General features: G+C 40.3%; 1 protein-coding gene across 1 annotated transcript in view; it reads right to left on the bottom strand.

The window, feature by feature from the left end:
- COL4A3 (collagen type IV alpha 3 chain) overlaps positions 1–21,038 on the bottom strand; it is a 139,417-nt gene that overhangs the window by 64,656 nt on the left and 53,723 nt on the right. The window contains 10 exon segments of the mRNA XM_058533425.1: positions 46–81; positions 207–269; positions 2,703–2,780; positions 3,302–3,328; positions 4,176–4,229; positions 4,911–4,973; positions 5,623–5,667; positions 6,263–6,307; positions 10,140–10,229; positions 11,988–12,044. Coding sequence (XP_058389408.1) covers positions 46–81; positions 207–269; positions 2,703–2,780; positions 3,302–3,328; positions 4,176–4,229; positions 4,911–4,973; positions 5,623–5,667; positions 6,263–6,307; positions 10,140–10,229; positions 11,988–12,044 — 558 coding nt within the window.

Below are 21,038 nucleotides of genomic sequence, written 5' to 3'. Positions count from 1 at the left end.
GTGCTCTGGCTGATTCGATGATATGACATAAGAACTGTAATCTACCTTAGGTCCTGGAGGTCCCATGATTCCTGGAAAGCCCTAGGAAAATCCATAAGTTAAAATTACAGATGGAAATGCACTAATCTAGAAAACTGTTTAAAGTTTTTAGCTATAATTAATTTATTAGTTTACAGTGTGAACAGCAATGGTGACTTAATACTCACAAAGAATCCTGGAGGGCCAGGTGGGCCAACAGGTCCGGGAAAACCTGGAACGCCTGGCAAACCCTTTAAATTAAGAGAAGAATAACAGTAAGTTCAAGTTTACTTCACACTGAAGGACTATGTCCATTACTTAAATGCATTAAAATATTTTAACAAAATCAGAGCATAACATTTCCCATTTATGGCTGCAGTTAGTTACAATAAATACCATATGTCACAGGCTCCCAGGACCATCCTGATGGTACTATTTCCAGAAAAATGACCAGAGCAGTTGCTTTACTTTGGAAGAGTTTTGAATTTTGGGGGGTAATTTTGCTTCTCTCTCTTTCTTTTTTTTGTTCCAAAGCATGCTCCTACCTTAGAGCCTTCCGCCTGCTCTCCCTCTGCCTAGAATCCTCTTTCTCCAGATATCTGTATGATTCATTTCCTCTCTATTTTCTTATCTTTACTCAAAGATCACCCTTTCCATAAAGCCTTCCTCGCCCATCCGATTAAAGCCGAAAGCCAGACACTTCCTATCCCCTACTCCTGCATTATTTTTCTCCTAAGCATTTATTACTAACAGACCATACACTTACTAATTTATATTTTTTATATTTTCTTCTACTAGAATGTAAGCTCCACGAGAGCATGAATTTTTTTAAAATTATTTTTTTAGCTGATTTGTACACTGTGGTATCCCCAGAGCCTAGAATAGCTCCTGGCACATAATTGGCAGATAAGAAATATTTCCTGTATAAATGAATGTCCCGCTGCTATATCTTCAGCAGTAGCACAATGTAGCCAGCAGTCAAGACACGTTGAAGGGAGACATCCAGGTCCCAGATTGCTACTATCTACTCTTACTGGATCCCCTGCCTTCAGCATCTGGCCCCTTAAATGTTTCCTGAGCAACACCCCAAGAGCCATAGTATTCTGTATCTCTTCTTGAAAGCCTATAATGGCTCTTAATGGCATCATTCCGCTGTTTTGCAGCTCATCACCAGATGGCATGGCTCGCCATAGAGGAGTGCAACAAGCTTAACTCCAACTCTGACTCACTCAGGTAAATACCAATCTCTACCCAGGAGTTTTCACAGTTTCTTACTTCTGAACGAAGTTAAAATATTCCTGGTTAATTAGCCTGAAAGTTAGTACTTACCAAAAGATCCTTGTGAATCACAAAGTAAAGCACACACAACTCCCCACACAGCTGTTTCTTTGTATCCACTCTGGATCACTCTCAGGCTACATACATATAGATTAGAAAGCAAACTATTCAATAGGGGAAAGATACATTTAGATAAAACCCTGTTATTTACTATCATGCAACTGACGGGGTTCAGGGCAGGCGGCTCCAAGATGTGCCACTCTGGTATGCGGATTATTTCCAGCTGAAGACAATAAAGGCTCAGAAGACTCTGAAAGAAACTTTGACATTCCCGGCAACTAACTGCCTAAAAGGATTTAAGGATAGAAGGCCTTGCCCCAGAACAGGCCATCACCATAGATAACTCTGGGTATAGATAGACTGGGAGGGTCCTTGCTAAACCCATTCTTATCAAAGTTCTGTTTACCAAACATTTACATTTGTGAGGGAAGTCTCCATTTGTAAAAGTATCTCCCTCTCTGTACCTGGAAGAAGGGGGGATGACCTCATCTCTAGAAACTTATCAGTGAGGAAGTGAAGGCCTTAAATCTGCATAATAATCTTACTTTTGTTTACTGTGCTTGTCTGGTAACCTTTCATAGCTGACTCCCCCTACCCCCAACATCCTCCTTTGTCTTTAGCTGACGATAGTGTTTAAGATAAGAACCTCCACCATTTTGTCAAGTTACCCAGTTTTTCTGGGTCTCTCCCACATATACATGCTATAAAGCTTTGTTTGATTTTCTCCTGCTATTCGATCTCACGTCAATTTAATTTGCAGCCCAGCCAGAAAGGACCCAGAATGGGTAGAGGATAGTCTTCCTCCCCTTCACAAATTTTACAATAGAGCTGTTATTTAACATTATAGTCTTAAATCATATTCAATGCATGATACAAACTTGTCCTGAATTTCAACAAATACAGAGTAAGTGGAACATAACTATTCCTTGAAGACTCCTCCTTAGATTTAGGAAAGCTTGGGTGATTGAGATTTAAGAAGAGATGAAAAGACATATGTACAAAATTATCTTTTTATATCAGCTTCATGTAATATCTTATAATAAGGTGAGCATCTTAGAATGAAATGAGGTAGATATGTAAATAGAAGAAATATGAATGTCTATCAAAAGTGTTCTTAAAAGAGTGAGAAAGATATAGGGGGAAGAGAGAAGAGAGAGACAGAGAGAGGAGACAAAGGAAACACAGAGACCGAGACAGAGAGACAAAGAGAGAGAGAAAGAGAGAGAGGAGAAAAAGGAGACAAAAAAAACAGAGAAGAACAGAGAGAGAGAGAGGAGAAAAGGGGGTAGTGGGGGGAGAGAGAGAGAAGTTGAGAATGATAGGGATCTTCTCTGAAGTGCGTCTACCTGGAATCCTGGAGCTCCTGGCAACCCGGGGTCACCTTTTCCATCAAGTTCTATACCTTCTCCTTCGGCAGGAGCACCCTTGAAAATGAAGAAGTTCATCAAACATAATCAATGTTCTATTTTCAAAACCCTTTTAAATGCTTATTCAAGGTCACGCTGCTTCAAGGATAAAAGTGCTTTCCAGGATATATACTTAGAGAAATGATTTAGGATTATGTAGCTATTCTATTTTGAAGAATTCAGAGCATTTTCATATATCCTAAAATTGACAAGTTACTGTGGAAGGAAGAAAGACACAAGGATGATAAATCAACTCCCAAGATAGTAAATTAGTGGCAATTCCTGATCTAGAATGTGGGGCCCTGAACATGAGGTCAGTTCTCTTCCCCTAGACTCTTTTTCCTTGTTTTCCTTAAGACATATTTATGACAAAAGCCAGAAGTTGTTGTTGAATATGAATAAGTATCATGTCCCAATTATTATGGTTTCTGAATTAATTATGAAACCTAATATGTAATTACTTATATCTCATTTAATAGATGTCCTTTTCATAGGTACAATTACAGATTTTCAATAATAACATGCCACAAATCACTTACCTTTTCTCCTTTCAAACCAACAGCACCCTAGGAAAAGAAGTGGCATATGAACAACTAGAGGTGATCAAATAAACTACATCCTTGCTTTGTCGTCTCTGCTATCCTGCCTCTCCCCGCTGTATACTTCCCACTGGCTTTTAGACATGTTCAAATTTCTCTCATTTAAACAAAGTCTCCCCTTAATCTCCCCACCACCAGTACTGCCCTGTCTTTCCTTCACGTCATCTGCAAACTTCTTGTTTTGTTCCTATCCCATTCATTCCTCCGTCCCACATCCGCTTCCTGCCTCTATCCATCATGGAAGGACCCCTTGCTAAGGTCTTGCAATGACTTTGACATTGCTAAAATCAATGACAAGGTATCAGTTCTTACTGGACTTCTCAGCAGCATTAGGCAGCTGTCTGCCACTCCCCTTTACTGAAATATCTCTTTCCTGGGCGTCCAGAAAACACTCTTCCTGGTTTTCTTTCTATGACCAGGGCCACCCCTCCTTTACAGGCTTGTTCTCCTTGACCTAGACGTGACATAGTGCAACTCTCTAAGTCTCAGTTCTAAGACCCTTTTCTTACTCTCACTCCTTGAGTCACCACCATCCCGGGCCTCTCCTCTGAGCAAATCCAGCTCCCTTCTGGAGCTTAGATGTCTTGAGACATCCACTTAGATGTCTCAAAAACAAAACAAAGCCTCAAAGTGCAAACCTGAACTCATAATGCATTCATTCATTCATTCATTCTCTAGCTATGAGTTGAATGTCTACTACTGGCCGCCCAAGACTTCCCCAAGGTCATGATGGATTTCAGTAGATGGCCGTTCTGGAGTAAACTACTTCTATTTCTACTTTGTTATTGATGGAGAGTTAGAAATGCATACCTACCGGGGCCCCTGGGAAGCCTGGTATCCCCGGAAATCCTGGAAACCCTTGCTCACCCTGGAAGACACATAAAGCTCATCATTCTTTTCAGTTGTTCCAGAACAGCCTATTGAGAGATTTTCCTTGTTTCTCTCTTCCAGTCCTGCTGTGGTAAATCTAGGGAAAGTAACCCAAATTCCTTATGGCTACTGGGTCATGAGGCTGAAGGCCAGAAAACCATTATCTTAATTGAAAACAGGATTAGATTCTACTGTTTCTCAAATTGTGCATAAATGGCAAAAGTCTAATTGTGCCAAGAACTTTTTAATTGCTGTTTCTTTGAAACTTTAGTAATTAGTTCTTTCATGGCCACCATTCTGGGGAAAAGGAGAGCGCAGTTAGGAAAGAAAGGAGATGAATGAATATCGAAGGCTCAGTGATTCTCTTCCAAAGACTAATTTTGCATTCCAAGCATTAGTTGCTGATTTATATATACTCGCGACTTCCGATGAAAATAACCAGTTGATCCCCCAATTATCTTTCTGTGGGAGAACATGAGAGAACTTCCTTAAACGACAGTCAGAAAGCAAGGCATGAGAAGAAAGAAAACCATCATATATTTGCCCCGAAGACACATAGCATTGGTTCTAACTAGAAGAACGTCTCAAGGAAAGCCTATCCCATTTCATTGCTACTTCACCTTGATTTGTTCATTTAGCAAAACACTGACTAACCATCTCCTGCATGAGAGGTACATACCTTAGAACCATTGCATCCTGGCACACCAGGAAGACCATAAGTTCCAGGATGGCCCGGGGTGCCCTGAAAATAGAGAGAGTCTCAAAAAGGAGACATAATCACCAGGCCCTGGGACCAGGTGGAAACAGAGAGGAACCCAAGGTGGGGAAAAAGATGGGCTGATTTAGATAGTTCTTAAATATAAGTGGATATTTGAATAGTTAAGTTATAAATAAAGTTATTTTAGATAATAAGTTAAATAAAAATTATAGCAAATAAAAATGGGCTAATTAAAACCAAAAATTATCAAGTGAGATACAGATATTTTAGATGAAATAAAAGACCTTTCTATAGAAAATGGAGTACTTTAACATGATGTTTTAAGCTGGGGGAAAGGAAAAGAAAAAGAAGAGGGAAATGTGCACAGAGGTAACTATTTTATTATTCTGTGCTATTAAACAGAGTTATTCTGTTCTGTTCTGTCCCATCCCATCCCATCCCATCCCATCCCACCCCATCCCAACCTATCCAATTCTGCTTACATTTCAGGAAATACAGTTTGACTTGTGTGTCCTACAAATCCACACTCTAATACATTAGGTGATTCTACTGTGCCATCTTCATCATGTAGCAAATACATCAGTTCCCATTTCCTTGTGCTAGTCCTTTAACATCTTTACTAAGATGAGCTTGCTTTTAATTTTTCTAGTTACGCATTTTTCCCATTACTTACTGGAAGTCCAGGAGGACCTGAGAATCCTGGTAATCCAGTCATTCCCTAAAGACATAGAAAAAGATGGCAAGAAAAATGTTTTAAAACTGTTCAACCTATAAACATAAACACTATTTACCATTCCAATAACCCCATCCTACGACTATAATTGGGAATGGCTAGAAACTATTTGAAAAACACAAAAAAGGTTGACAAACTTTTGTAAATCTTACATTTATATTACTTTGAAAAAGAGAAGATTAAGATTGTTTTTGGCTTTTTTTAGATTTTTAAGGTATAATTTATTATAGTAAAGTGGTCCAATCTTCCATGAACAACTTGGCCAATGTTTACATGTGTGCGTACGTACATATTGGTATTACCACCACCCCATCCAGACACAGAACATCTCCACCACCCCAGGTGGTTCCCTCATGCCCCTTCGGAGCCAATTAATACCTAGTCCCAACATAGTAACCACTATTTTGACTTCTATGTTATAGATTAGTTTTACCTGTTCTTGAACTTTATCTACAAAAATGTACCATACACAACATATTCCTTTGCGACATTTGTATAACTTTTGCAGTGGAGAGTTATTCTTTTTAAAAGAAGAAGAATTTTCATCAAACAATCAGGATGGACCAGTTGGACTACTAACCCTTACACCTTTGGGACCAGTGAGTCCTGGCAGTCCTGGCGAACCCTAGATCCAAATGAAAAAACAAAAGGTAAACACTGTGAACATTATTTGGCATTAAGAAAGCCATAAAGTAAAGGTCCCAGTTTTATTCACATGTCAAACTGTTTTGCTCTTATGATTATTTCATTGTTAACATGGTGCAATTGCTTGCTTGTTTCATTGGAGCTAAAACATTTATCAGAAAGGATTGTTAAAAAAAATAAATAAAAAAACAGCCAAAAATGGAGTCACTTGTGCTAAGCCCATGTCACCAAACCAAGTCTTAATACCTAACCCAATTGCAGTTTCGGCCACTGGCAGGAAAGTGGTCTTAACCAGTCAGTATGGAATGTCCTGCTCAGCACCGGTGAGGTAATATGCCCAATAGACCCCTTTCATCTCCTAAAGAAAGGTGACCTTGTCTGAAACAATCCATTCTTGTCCCCCTTCTGCCTATAAAAGCCTTGCGTTTTGTACAGCTCCTTAGAGCTTCTTTCTGTTTGCTAGATGGGATATTGCCCGATTCATGAATCATTGAATAAAATGAATTAGATCTTTAAACTTACTCAGTTGAATTTTATTTTTTAACAGGATGAACAAAAATTCATTCAAACCTCTGCTACTCAGTGTAGGATGGAGGGGCCTGCAACATTAGCATCACCTGGGAACCTGTTAGAAATGCAGAATCTCAGGTCTCCCCCACCTCCCAGACCTATTGATTCAGGATCCACATTTCAACAAGATTAGATGATGATTCTTGTTCACATTCGTGTCTGAGCAATGCTGCTGTGAAAGCCCCACATTAGCCAGACAGCTGCTGAAGTCTGATAAGGATAAATGACACAATCTCAATGGTGGATGAGAATGGCAGCCAATATTTCTGTGCATCAGAAATACTTTGTTAACAAAATGGGCCTGGCATGCACAAATAAATAAATAACAAAGTAAGGACAGCCTGAACCAGAGATAAACTTGCTTTGGGCACATAATGAATACAGTTTTGAGGACCTGTTTTTTGGAGAATAACCTTCAATGGAGATTATTTTAACTAGGCCACTTGGTATGAAAGTTCCATTGTCCAAAAGCTGTTCTCATCATTCCTTAGAGTTTCACTATGTTTTGGTATTTTTGACTTTTTGAGAAAAGGATTGTTACAGAGTCTTCTGAGATTAGACTGTCAAGGCCAAAGGCAGCCTTTCCTGACTGAGATAGAATTCCTGGGTGTGTGACTGATACCGGCTCAACACAAGGTTGACATAAGGGAAGCCATATTGTAGAAAAGAAACCTTATTGTAACTTTGAATGACCTCTGACAAACTAACCCAGCTGGATCTGCACCCTCCAGGAGATCTACGAGCTCTGTGGATTTTACCACCCCTGCTTGTGCATGTACCTCCCAGCTGTGATAAGACGATAACTTTGTTCCTTAGGAATGTGATGACCCCCTGGACAGATAGTCTCTCTGGTGTGGCCACTCCTAGTCTGTAACACCAGAGGGTCAACATTCCTAATCCCCACCCCTATAACCCACTGGCCTATGTAACTGCTTCAAGATTCTGTGCCTCCTTAAGATGGTTCTTTTGGACATTAGTCAGCCATGTTCCCCCTTGCTAACAAGATGTAATAAATTGCCGTTTCTCTGCCACCATCTTGCCTCTTGACGATTGGCTTTTGTCTCCCGGTGAGCAGATCATGCCCTTTGTGCGGTAATGTGACAATGTACCCCTCCTCTGCAGGATGCTAGTGTGTTATGTGGAAGGCAGAAGAGTGACTTGCAGGTTTTACTTCCCCATTGTAAATTTTCTCCTGTAGAAAATATTTAAAATTAATATAGGAAATTTATGAACCTAAAAAATCTTCTTGGTCAGGTTTTAATACCCCCTAATTATCTGCCTTTGATTAAATTATCTTTTGCAGCTACATTGATAAGCTATACTTTAATATATGAACTCCATGACAAGATGGCACACAGATTTTCTAGATTAACTTTATGCACTACCTGCACATCATGTAACCCATAGTAAGCACCATGTGTTTACAACCATTCTTTTAATTTATTGCTGGCTTCTCAAAGAAATGCTAAGGAAATAAGCAGAGTGGGGTGTAGAGAACCAAAGAAAAAGGAAGAAGTTGACCTAAGGCTGATGTTAAGTCCAGGGTTGAAGCAGCAAATTCATTTTACCAGTGAAATGGAGGAAAATCTGAGGTCACACCCTGGAGAAAGGCAGTGGAACATTCAGATACTGAATGTATCCGAATTTAGACACAGAATGTCCAGAATCGGAACCACTTTTTCATAATCAGGATCAGAAGAAGGAGAGATGGAGAAGCAGAACACACACATGTATATGATCGACTGAAATGGTACAATTCCTGGAAAACAACAAGCTTGTGCATTTTTCCTTAGAAACTGTAGGTGTGGGTCTAGTTTTTTTGGCTACAGGAGTTTGAGCCTGGCATCATGTCCAACCAGCTTTGAACTCTGTGCCACCTCTTAGCTGTGTCACCAAGGACAAATTACTTAACCGCTCTGAGTGTCAGTTGTCTCATCCATAAAATAGAGATAATAATGGAACTAAGTTATGAGTGACCGTAGTCATGATTTATGGAATCAGTGTAAGGAGTAAATGAGAATAAATGGCCCAATGCCTGACACAGAGTAAATTTGCAGTAAATATTGCCTCTGAATACCATTTCGATATTCTATACATTATTTATGAAAATTAAAAAGGATCAATTATAATTATCTTTCATAACTTATTAGTTAGTTCACAGCTTACTGGAGGCCAGCGGTCAGGGGAGTGAATGTGTGAGCGTGTGAGAGCCCAGGCTTAAGTCTAGCTCACATCCACGGCAGGAAGGAGCCATCAGCAAATCCAGAGGTTAGGCAGTTCTTTAGCAAATCCTCTAGGGTATTCATTTAAACAAAGCCCTTTGTTGTATCACAGATTTTAGGATAAAAATGTGTGATGAGTATGAAGGGCAGTTGGCTCTGGTAAGAACCTTAGGATACCTGATGTTAAAGGGACCAGCTGAGAAAGAGGAACCTAGAAAAGAAGAGAAGGGTGGGGAAAAAGTTGGGGAAAGGAGGATTCTAGAAACAAAAGACAAGTGTTTCAAGGAGAAGAGGGTGATTCATACAGTTTGAAACAAAGCAGATGGGCTCAAGTCCGATAAAGACACACAAATATCCATGGGTGTTGGCTATTTGGAGGTCGTGGGTGATCTCTGCACGGGATCAGGGGAGGGGGGCAGAAGGCAAATGATCACTGCTGGGGAGTGACTAGAAGATGAACTACAGCCGGCATGTTAGCTGTTTTTTAAAGAAGCTTGACGGAAAAAGGAAAGACAGGGAGAGGATGGCAATCCTTTGGTTACAGGACCTGAAGTTTTATATTAGGCTAGGGAAATATTTGCATACTTAAGGACTGAAAGAGAAAAGCCAACATCAAAAGGAAAGTTGGAATGTCCAAGAGAGAGGAGACAACTCTTGGAAGGAGCTTCTAGAGGGAATCCCAGTGACCAAGATACAGGTGGATGGATAGGTCCTGAATGGAAGGTGAAAAGAACTCATCTTTCCTGTAGAACAAAAGAAGGTAGGGACAGATGCAGGTGTAGAAACTGTGTAGATGGGGGATGGGGAGGACGTTGAGTAGGGGACTTGAAGATGATGATCATTTGAATCATCTTGGAATAAGATGTAGTTCTGAGGGCCCAGCTGAGACTGGAGAGCAGGAATTAGCCATGGCACCCACCAGTTGGCTAAGATGTGGAATTCTCTCCATGTTATCAGCAGCCCAGGGGTAGGCATGAAGAAGGTTAGGTGGATTGAAGATTTTCCAACAGGCTAACATACCTTGGGTCCCTGTGGTCCAGGCAGGCCTTCAGGACCTGGGAATCCCTTCTGGCCAGGAGAGCCAGGGGGTCCAGGAAAACCTTTCTCCCCCTGTTAAAACCAAAACAAGACAAGAAACACACAGAACAGCAACTACCCAACAACAAACACAGCCATACCATTGTTTTCTTTTTTTTATGACTTAATAACATTTTACATTTTTTTTTTCTTGGATTAAAAATAATTAGCACTCAGCAGTGAGTGTATCAGTAACTGGAAAGCTGCCAGCTATTAGCATTTGTCTATGGACTTGGAAGTGCTGGTCCTCGGTCTGTAGAAACTTTACTTTTCCCCAAATGGTAGAGCTACAGAGAGCAGAGATTAAGGGGAGGAATCGAGAATTGAGGGAAAACCCAGTTAGAAAGATCAAGGTTAGTGGAGTGTGTTTCTTGGGAGATGGCGAGAGAGTAAGGATAAGGCACAAGAATGTGTCTGGGAGTGTGCTTAATTGCTATGCAGCTTGAAAAGAACAACATGCAGACTATGAGTTTTAGTCCTGTCTTAATTACACGGGAATTAGTAATTCAATCTGCTATTTGTGTAGGAGATGCAGGGGAGATATCAAGAGTGGCATAACCAAAAGTATGAGCTAAAAATTTTTTTAGAAAGAGTCAAATGATAGTATGGGAAAGCCCCTAGAAATGAGTGAGTGAAAGTAATTTGGGCCCAATGATTGACATGGTTCTGCCAACAAATAATCTTCCACGGACATGGATCCTGGAATTACTCTTTAACAGTAAAGGTAAATTGGTTCAGTCAATTTAGTTACACAATTGGCAAATTAAATTAAAAGAAAAGAGAGATCAAGTAAGCAATTTCACATTGTGTGTGTGCACATACACATCCAATAAAAAGAGAAATAAAAGAATTTGCTAGACTCCTGTCAGTACTGGGTACCTTCGCATATTCTAGAATAGCATCTTGCACATAGTAGGGATTCAATAAATACTTCTTGAATGCGAGAATGAATCATAGCTTTCCTACGTGGATCTGAAAATACTATATTCATAGCATCAAGAAAAACCCTAAATTAAACTACACGTGAATTATAGAATAATTTAAAATAAATATAATAATAATTATTATAATTAGCATATAAGTTATATGTAAATTATTTTAGCCAAAGAGCTTAAAATATGTTCTTTTAAAAATATTTTTAGGCAGTCACCTTTCAGTATTGTTAAGCAATTCATTAATGTATCTGAGAAAAGGGTTGTGTAAACAAAGGAAAAACTTTAGTTCTGCTTCTGTCTTAATTATCACAAATTGCAAGTTAATGGAGCGAATTAATGAGATTTCACGGCGTTCCTTTTTTTCCTTGAATTCTGCAATGGAGCTACTTCCCTCCGAGGAATTTTTGCCTCAACTAAAGTGCTGATGCAGGATTCTTCCACTAGGGGGCGCTCTTGCACCAATGCTACGGGACTTCAAACCAGGGTTTCAACGTTTATGTCCAAGTGAGCGAATCAAGTTGTTTTCAGTTGCTCTCTCGTGTTTAGCAACATTGTAAATAGGATATATATATACATATGCAGGTATTCTTATAAACTTTCTTTTTCTCTAACTTGCTATTTTTTTTTTTACAGACCAAGAGAGTTACAATAACTGCCGGTATGTACACAAGTTATCTGATGCTTCCTTGAAAGCCTTTTTTCTCCTCCTCAGGTTAATGTTTATACACAGTTGCTTTAAAATTGGATTTGGGGAATGGAATAACACACTGCTGATCTTTCTACTACAAAGGAAAGAAGCATGTGAATCCCTTGATGAGTATAGAGAAAAGAAGCACAATTGAAGTTTCATTTTTACCTTCTCCCCTTCCATCCCATCACAGAAGCACTGGCCTTTATCTTTACAGACACAGCCCTAGGAAGAAGGAAAGAGAAAGGGTTTTGTTTAAACACAGCTTAATAAATCCCAAAGGACAGGGAAAAAGCAAATGTATTTTTCTGTTCTTTGAGCACTGAACACTATTCATTAGGAGCCATGTGATACTGTGGCAATATATTAATAGAAATAGAGAGTGAGAAGATGTTGCATATAGGAAAACTGTCAGATGAGTAGACATCATTTTTATTGTATTTAGGAATTTTAAGTAATTTATTTTGAAAAGACAGTCACCTCTCCTTTTTTCAAAATAAAATATAGTTGAACCATATGAAATTGTCACTGTTGTGGGTAGAAAGGGGTCCAATGTTGGCAAATTTCTTAGGTTCGGCATAATGTACCCGTATGTATTTGTGCATATTAATGGATTGTATCTTCTACAGGTGATTCTAAGGTTTTCTTTTCATGAAATAATGTTCAAGACTGAGAAAAGAGGATCGATACCCATTATGTGTCTTTAAAGAGAAGAAACTAATTCACTAATATCAAAATGTTCTTTCTTATTAAAAACCAAATATTTCTCTGTGAGCTTGGGGACTCTTACCTGTCTAACTGGTCACTTTGATACACTTACAACCCCAACTTGCACACCTATGCCCACGCCAACCCTAATGAAGGTCAATTTTTAAAATTTTCCAATAGTGGATTTAAAATTTGTTTTGACCCACATTCTATGGTTATATATTTATCTTTTTTCTTCAGGTTAATATTAACTGAAAATTAGTTTGCTTTCCCTAGAAAAAAATAATAAGTGATGGCAGAGTCAGGACAAGGCTAGGAGATATGCTGGCTGGTAGGAAAAATAAAAAGAAATTGCCTCAGATATTCCCAGAGTGGGGCCCTATTTGTGCAATCAAAATGAAAATACACAAACAAAAATAACTTTAATGGAATATATTTCCTGAGCCTAGGGCAGTAGGCTACGCTGTCATTCAAGGAAGGAGAGTACATAATAATTTTCAGACACATCATTAATCCTCACCATTACATACATCACACAATTTATATGAATGGAAAGTGAGTGATGGAAAAGAAAAGTCTACATTCTCCCCAAGGGTTGGATATTTGGTACTTTTTAGAAGACTAAATTTTTTCAGTTTTCGTCCCCGACGCTTGGGGTCATTAGGTCATATCCGACTTAATTATTTTAATCTTGTCTTTCTAGATTTTTAAACTTTCATGTTCATTTCATCACATATTTCAGTATACTAAATATCTACTAGATCTAGCGTACTAATTTGGTACACTAGCATACTAATATCTACTGAAGCAGTAGTTCTCAAAGTGTAGATCTCTAGACCAGCATGCAAATTCTTGGCCCCTCCCTAGACCCACAGATCAAAAACCCTGAGAGTGGGTCTCAGTAATCTGTTTTAACAGGCCCCCTGGGTGATTCTGATACCACTTGCTCTAAATTAACACCTAAAACCCCAGTCTGTAGGGTAGAGCTAATTCTGTAAAGGTTTCTGGACACTAGATCATTTGAGACACTAACCTGCACATCTGTTTTTTGTTTGGGGTGTATTTTTTTCTCTCATTCCCAGAAAGTAGCCAGGCTTGGGTGCCCCTCACTCTAGGCATGCTTTTGTCACTGGGCTGAAAGCAAAAGCTGCCTGAAGAAAAGACTCCCCTAACTTTTGTTTCTGGAAGCATGAAGACCTGTTGGCGGTTGGTCCCAAGAGTGGAGGGACATGCTGCTCCCATCTGGTGTCTGGTAGAGGCAGCAGGGCCTCAGAAAGGAAAGTCTGAGTCCAACACCCAAGGGGACCAGATACTGGGCAAGGACGCTTAATCTGGGCAAGGACTTGGTGCTCAAGTTTACAGGGCAGGGGTGGGCCACTGTTTTCAAATTGATAGTGAGCATCTCTGACTCGTGTGCCTCCCACACAACACCTGGATTCTGAGCATCTCCGGACCACAGGTAGGAGGAGGCAAACTGCCAGTCAATCCTCTGACTCCTGAGAAGGTGCATGGAGGCCACCTTAATTGTGTTTCTTGGAGTAAAATCATATTCACTATATATTACTGGAAATCTTTCAATCTTAGCTTCAGCAAATAAGAGGTTGCTGAACTCCTTCAAACTAGATCAGGTCTCCCTACTTATATGCTCCCATGGACCTCTTGCAGTTATGCATGTGATGTATATTTTCCCTGATGACCCTAAGCCCTAGGAGAGAAAGAATTGTCCAGTCTTGTTCACATCGGTAATGCTGGCATATAATATGTCCTGAACAAATGCTTGTGAATTGAGTGAATGGATCAATACGTAGATGGTGATGGGTAATTTGTTTACATCCAATTTGCACCTGGAATTTCAAGGCATATAAATTATATGGCTATTGTTGGGCTGCCATGACTACGATGTTTTCTACATGTATGAGTTATGCACAACTATGGTTGAAGTGGCAAAGAATGAAACTAGCAGCTTTGGCTATTTTAACACATGTTAAAATTAACACGAGGTTAATTACTTGTTAGTTGCTTGGATATCAAAATAATTTGGAAAAATTTTAAACCTCAGAAGAGTTGAAAAACATACAGAATAGACGTATAAAGAAAACATATAAGTGCATAATGAACATCTACATATCTTCTTTTTTTTTTTTGTGAGGAAGATCAGCCCTGAGCTAACATCTATTGCCATTCCTCCTTATTTTTTTCCCCAAAGCCCCAGTAGATAGTTGTATGTCATAGTTGCACATCCTTCTAGTTGCTGTATGTGGGACGTGGCCTCAGCATGGCCAGAGAAGCGGTGCTTCGGTGCACGCCCAGGATCTGAACCCGGGCCACCAGTAGTGGAGCGCGCGCACTTAACCGCTAAGCCATGGTGCTGGCCCATTACATATCTTCTCATTTAGTTTTACCAACTGTTAACATGTAGTCCCATCTCCTCCTCCTCTCTCTCTCCCTCTCTCTCTCTCTCTCCCCCCACCCCGCCTCTGCGCGCGCGTGCGCGCGTACACACACAGTTTTTTGTCAAACCATTCAAAAGCAGACTGCAGACACCATGATACTTAATACCTCTGCATGCATCTCCCCAAAACAAGAATATATTTTTATCCAATTACAACATCATTCCCAAACCTAAGAAGTCAACAGTGATCCAACAACTTCAAGTTACTGGTTTTTAAATAAAATCTTCCCCCTTATACAAGGCCCTCGATGACCATTAGAAAATGAAAAACTGTTTAATTTTTAGCAGATCTTTCATTTCATACTAGAGATTTGGTATCAATCAATGCTTTGACCTGTAATCAACACATGATGTCTGATCTCAATGAGTGGCTGTCACAGTTCTAAGAATTCTTAGGACTCACACGGTGGCCCCTGGAGGTCGGGCGTGGGGCTCTGCATGTGAGCACATTGTTCTCCTGAATTCCCTCCTGCCTGGGGTCTGGCTTCCCATCACCACCCACTGCAACTTTGCTCCTCTGTTTTTGTCATCAAAATCACAGTTCCTGACTTTTTTCATTATTGTCCGTCAGTTTGGATCTTGACCCATTAGGGGTAACATATTTAGTTTGTTTATATTTTGTTTCATTGTTTTCACATTAGGGTAGAAGGCCTATTTGATGGTTCAGAACCAGCTGGTTGGTTAGTTGAAAAATTTAGTTAAAGCGAGGAATCAAAAACACAAACAAACAGATACATGAACACTTTAGACATTTTATTTTAACTCAAAACACAAAAATGCACACCAGTTCTTCTATCTTGTGAAATAGGATGCAGGTCATTTCTTTGGGAATGGATCTGCTATTTAGAGTTCTATGACATCATTCTTGCTACATCACACACATAAGGTACCATCAACAATTTCTAGTGTTGCTTTCTTTGAACCAGGCCAATTGCTTAAAGATGCTTGCAGAGCAACCTGAGTATAGAGTGCTTCTAGATGTTAATTCATGTTTTTCTCTAACTTTTTAAATGTTATCTCAGCCACACTTAATTGAATAGCAGTTTTCCTATCAACTTTATTTTATCCAATCTTCTAACCTAGTTTCACAGAAACACGTCTCTTATGCATTCATATTTAACCAATTTGTTATTTAATATTTAATTAAGTTACTTTGTTACAATAATAAGTGCAACTGGCAGAAACAACTAACTCTTGGCAATCATAAAGCTCCATCAGTGCAGCAGACATGTGGCAGTGTACTAGGGAGAAGCCTAAGGGGTCTCAAGTGGGCAGTGAGCAGTGGGCATCAATTAGTCTATTATACAGAAGGTATAGAAAGTTCTGGCCAGTCCAGTGGTCAGTTAAATGGAGAGTGTTTGGGAAAGGGTCTACTGTACTGTATACTCGTAAATATCTACCACATCATCCATTGTAGGTGGTCAGCCCTGTTGGCAAGACTCCAGAGCCAGGTCTGTGTTTCTACGGCCAGGTTAGCAGAACTGCTCCAAAATTGTTCCAGCTTTAATTTTCAGTTAAGCTGGCAAGGCGTGGCCTGCCTATACACCTGCACAACTGGGTTGATTAGGACTTCAGAGTATGTGACAATTTTGCTGACATGGGGATGCACCACATGATTGAATAAACTCAAAATTATAGTCAGGGCAGCTCTCTGGCAGTTGTCTAGCCGCTGTTCTAGAAGCAAGTGCTGCTTGTGTGATACTGCAGAGAGCCTGGCACAGGGCCACGTGAAATGAAATACTTCACTGTTTTTGAGTGGTGATGGCAGCAGCCCCAGACTCAAGATATTCATTTCTCTTAATTATGTTATTTTTCCTGAAGTAAATTTTTAAATATGTAAATGTGTTTCAATAATTCAAATAGATTATTTGGCCAAAAGATACAGTGGCCATATTTTCATTTTCGTTGATTTTGATCCACTTTTTTGGACTCACTTTCGAACCACCATCATTATATTAATGGAATATAACCCATTAATTACTATTCAAGTGCTAAATCACTTAAAAACCAGTATGGACAAATACTACTAACCATTAAAAAAGCATAACTGATGAATATTTCTTAAGCAACATTTTTATGATTTTTTCCTCTTGCAACAATAAAGTACCTCATAGTTTCCATTTACCTTAATGAAGTAAGAAATCATTTGTCACGAGCAGAAAGCTCTTAATAATGATTTTATGGCTTTTCTCCCCCTGCTAACCATTAACACATCAGGAAGCAATCCAAGATTACATGATGTTTTAGTACTTTTGCATATTAAACAGTTAAACTTGTGAGAATCATTCAACAGTCACATTCATTTTTTTACGACCTCACTTTGAATGCAAAATAAACTTTCATAGTATAGAATTTAAAAAGGTTTAGAAATCCAGAAATCACGGGCTGTAGGCCAAACCTATGTAGGATCTGTTTCCAGATTTGCCAGCTATTAACTGGAGCTTTGGATAAATTACTTAATTCTTCCAAGTTACCTCATCTGTAAAGGAAGATATTAAGATCTCTCTTGCAGCGTTTTTGTGAGGAGGATCTGAGACGCTGTCAATAGGGAGCCTGCAGAGAGCCCTGCATTCAGTAAAAGACACAGTAGATGGGGGCTGCCTCTTCTTTTTTGCTGCAAAATCCTCAAAGGACATACGTGCTACTGTCCCATCCTTTCCTCAGTCAGTCCCAACCAGCCACGGTCTTCCCAGACATTTCCTCCTAAAGCCGTTTGTCAAATGCCCAAGAACTGGTCCTGATTCTAAGATCAGTGGTAAGAGAGACTGAAAAGTACTTTTGTTAAACTACGAATGTTAATAGTACTCTTAGAGTATACTAAATACATGAGTCGATGAACCAGATGTTATTTGTACATAAGCACAGATACAATTTATTTTACTTGTTTAACAACATACTGGTTTGAGGCGGCCAGCCCTGCGGCATAGTGGTTAAGTTTGGCGCACTGTGCTTCAGCGGTCTGGGTTTGTGGGTTCAGATCCCGGGCACGGACCTACGCCACTCGTCAGCGATGGACCTACACCATGCTGTGGCAGCGACCCACATACAAAATAGAGGAAGGGTGGCACAGATGTTAGCTCAGGGCTAATCTTCCTCAAGCAAAAAAAAAAAATAAATAAAATTAAATTAAAAAATAATAATATATTGCTTCGAGACCCCAGTGGTACTTGATGCCTATAAATGAAAGGAGCCAAATCAAATATATTATACAAAGACAGCAAGCACTTCCAGGAATGCTGACCAGCGGGCTCTCATACTCTTCTCTTTGTCTCAACTCCCATCTCACCCATGTGTCACCCACACATTGCCTTCTCTTATGGGGCAGTATGGCAGAGGGGTTAAGGGCACGGGCTCCAGGGATGACTTTCTGGGTCTAAATCTCAGCTCTGCCAAGTCACCTGTGTGACTTTAGGTGACCCCCAGTGCCTCGGTTTCCACATCTGTAAAATGCGGTCAAATGGGTTGACACTGTTAAAGAACTTAGACAAGTACATCGGATGCTTACTGAGGGCTGTGAAGGAAACCGGAATATGTCACCCCCTAAATATGCCTCTTTGACATAAAAATTATTTTGAGCTGAAGGCAATTAATAAGGAGTAAATGCAAAAAAAGTTACCCTTTTTCTGCCTAAAGGCAGGAAATAAATTCTCCTCTTGCTAGAGACAGACTCTCATCACCAGAGGAATCTGCAAACAAACCTTGTAAAATTCACCCTTATCTTCCTAGTTACTTCTTCACCATTTACTCCCCCAGCCCGAACCCCTCTTCTTGTCAATTCTTCACAAATTTACTGTTTCTTTGTCTAAAAAGTCTAAAAGCTTCCTGCTCTGGTCGCTTCCTCGGGTCTTCATTCTCTTGTGAAGGCTCCATGCACGTGTAAAAATTGAATAAAATTTGTATGCTCCTGTTCATCTGTCTTTTTCAGTTTAATTTCCAGACCCAGCCAGCGACCCTAATAGGGTTGAGGAAAACCTTTTCCTCCCCTACAGCTGTTACTGGGGCTATCAACAACATGGGCTATTACTAATTTATTCACTTAATATTGCTACTTAAATGCTCTTGAGTTGAGAGCTTGTTCCGTTTACTAGACCACAAGGAGGAACCATGTCGCACAATCTTTATACCCCCTCAGCGCTGGCAAGCAGTAAAAAATTATCCTTTTATTCTTAAAACTAATAAAGGATCTAATTATGCACATACATGTTTTATTGTTCATTAATAGGTCAGCAAATATGCACATATATTTTTAATTGTTCATTAACAGGCCAGGAAATAATTTTCAAATCATCTTGGATGTCTCCTTTCTATTCTCAGAACACCAGATGCCCAGTTTGCGTGTGTTCTCGGGATTCAGGAGTGACCTTCCTGGCCCTCTCTCTCGCCTCTCCTCCCCCATGCCCAGCCCAGCCTGGTTTAGCATAAGGGGAAGTTGGCAACGTCCAAAGTTGGTTAACACTCTACTGAGCAGGTCTGTTGATTTTGCATTATGATTATTGACCCTCTGCCCAGCCAATGGCCTGAGGCAAAAGTTTTTGTGTGTGAAAAGAAGAGCTGACCAAGTGCGGGCGACTGTGCCAGACAGACTCCATGAGCTGTCCTCTGCAGGGCCCCCCGTCCCCTGTCCGCCTCAAGCAACTGCCCGTGAGCCTCGGCAGCATGCCCTCCAGTAAAGGAGAATGACACTCATGCGCTGCTTCCCCAGTGGCCCTTTCTTCCCTGCCCAGAAGCCACTGTCACCACACCTGGGTATCACACAGCCCTCCCTGCAACTGTCACTTCCTATCTTTCATCTCCTGTCCAGAGAGATGTCACTAGTCTAGACATCTAAGCCAGCTGCCCGTTTTTGATTCTCTGGATGACAGCAGGCATACAGATCACTGGATTTGACAAAAAAGGTGGCAGTCAGAGTTCTCTGGTACGTTTGGGAATAAACACTATGGTAAGAAAGTTTTGCCCATCTCGTGTAATGCTTTGAAGAGTATTTATACCTATAATTATTAACTCCATGTTCTTTTTTTTTTTCTTGCCCTAAAAGGTTTTGAGTCCAATACTGAGAGGTCTTCACCATTGATGTAAGATTAATAAGGGCTGGCCCTGTGTCTGAGTGGTTCAAGTTCCACATGCTTCACTTTGGCAGCCTGGGTTTATGGGTTTGGATCCCAGGCAGGGACCTATGCCACTCATCAGCCATGCTGTGGCAGCTACCCACAGACAAAATAGAGGAAGATTGGCACAGATGTTAGCTCAGGGCGAATCTAGCTTAGCACAAAAAAAAAAAAAAATTAAGAGAGAAACTAAAGAAGCAATCAGCACAGAGATTTAGCTGAAGATGGTCTTCCACCTCAGAATGGCACACAGGAATCTCTCTGTTTTCGTCCCATCCCTCCATTTTTGGCCTCCCCTTCCCCCACCACACTTCAGTCCAAGGATTGTTCGGGGGAGGGAATAAGTAATGCAATTTAAGGATTGGAAGAATCCAGTAGATAATCTAATCCAAAAGTTCCTAATGTTAGAACGTCACAGAGCAGTAAAATAGAAAAAAAAATTTTTTTGAATGGAGACCAACATCAGATTGTCTTATTTATGTTTTGCTATGTAAGGGCCTGGTGCTCTAGTGGTTAAGATCTGGCATTCTCATCCCCACGGTCCAGGTTCGTTTCCTGGTCAGGGAACCACACCACTCATCTGTTGATTGTTATACTGTGGTGGCTGCGTGTTGCTGTGATGCTGAAAGCTATGCCACTGGGATTTCAAATACCAGCAGAGTCACCATGGGACAGGTTTCTGTGGCGCTTCCAGACTAAGACAGACTAGGAAGAAGGACCTGGCCGCACTTCTGAAAATATTGGCCATGAAAACCCTGTGAGTATCAGAGCATTGTCTGATACAGCACTGAAGGTGAGAGGATGAGGCAAAAGACCAGGCAGGGTTCCACTCTGCTGTCCACAGGGTCACTGGGACTTAGAATCAACTCAGTGGCTCTACCACCAACAAGGCCAATGACCACCTCCAAACACAAATAAACAAATCTACCCCCCACATCCACCAGCTGCAAATCT

This window comes from Diceros bicornis, chromosome 37 (assembly GCF_020826845.1).
Source record: "Diceros bicornis minor isolate mBicDic1 chromosome 37, mDicBic1.mat.cur, whole genome shotgun sequence".
In the NCBI taxonomy this organism is placed as follows: Eukaryota; Metazoa; Chordata; class Mammalia; order Perissodactyla; family Rhinocerotidae; genus Diceros; species Diceros bicornis.
Note: the sequence above shows the minus strand (reverse complement) of the source record. Positions and strands in the feature narration are given on the sequence as shown.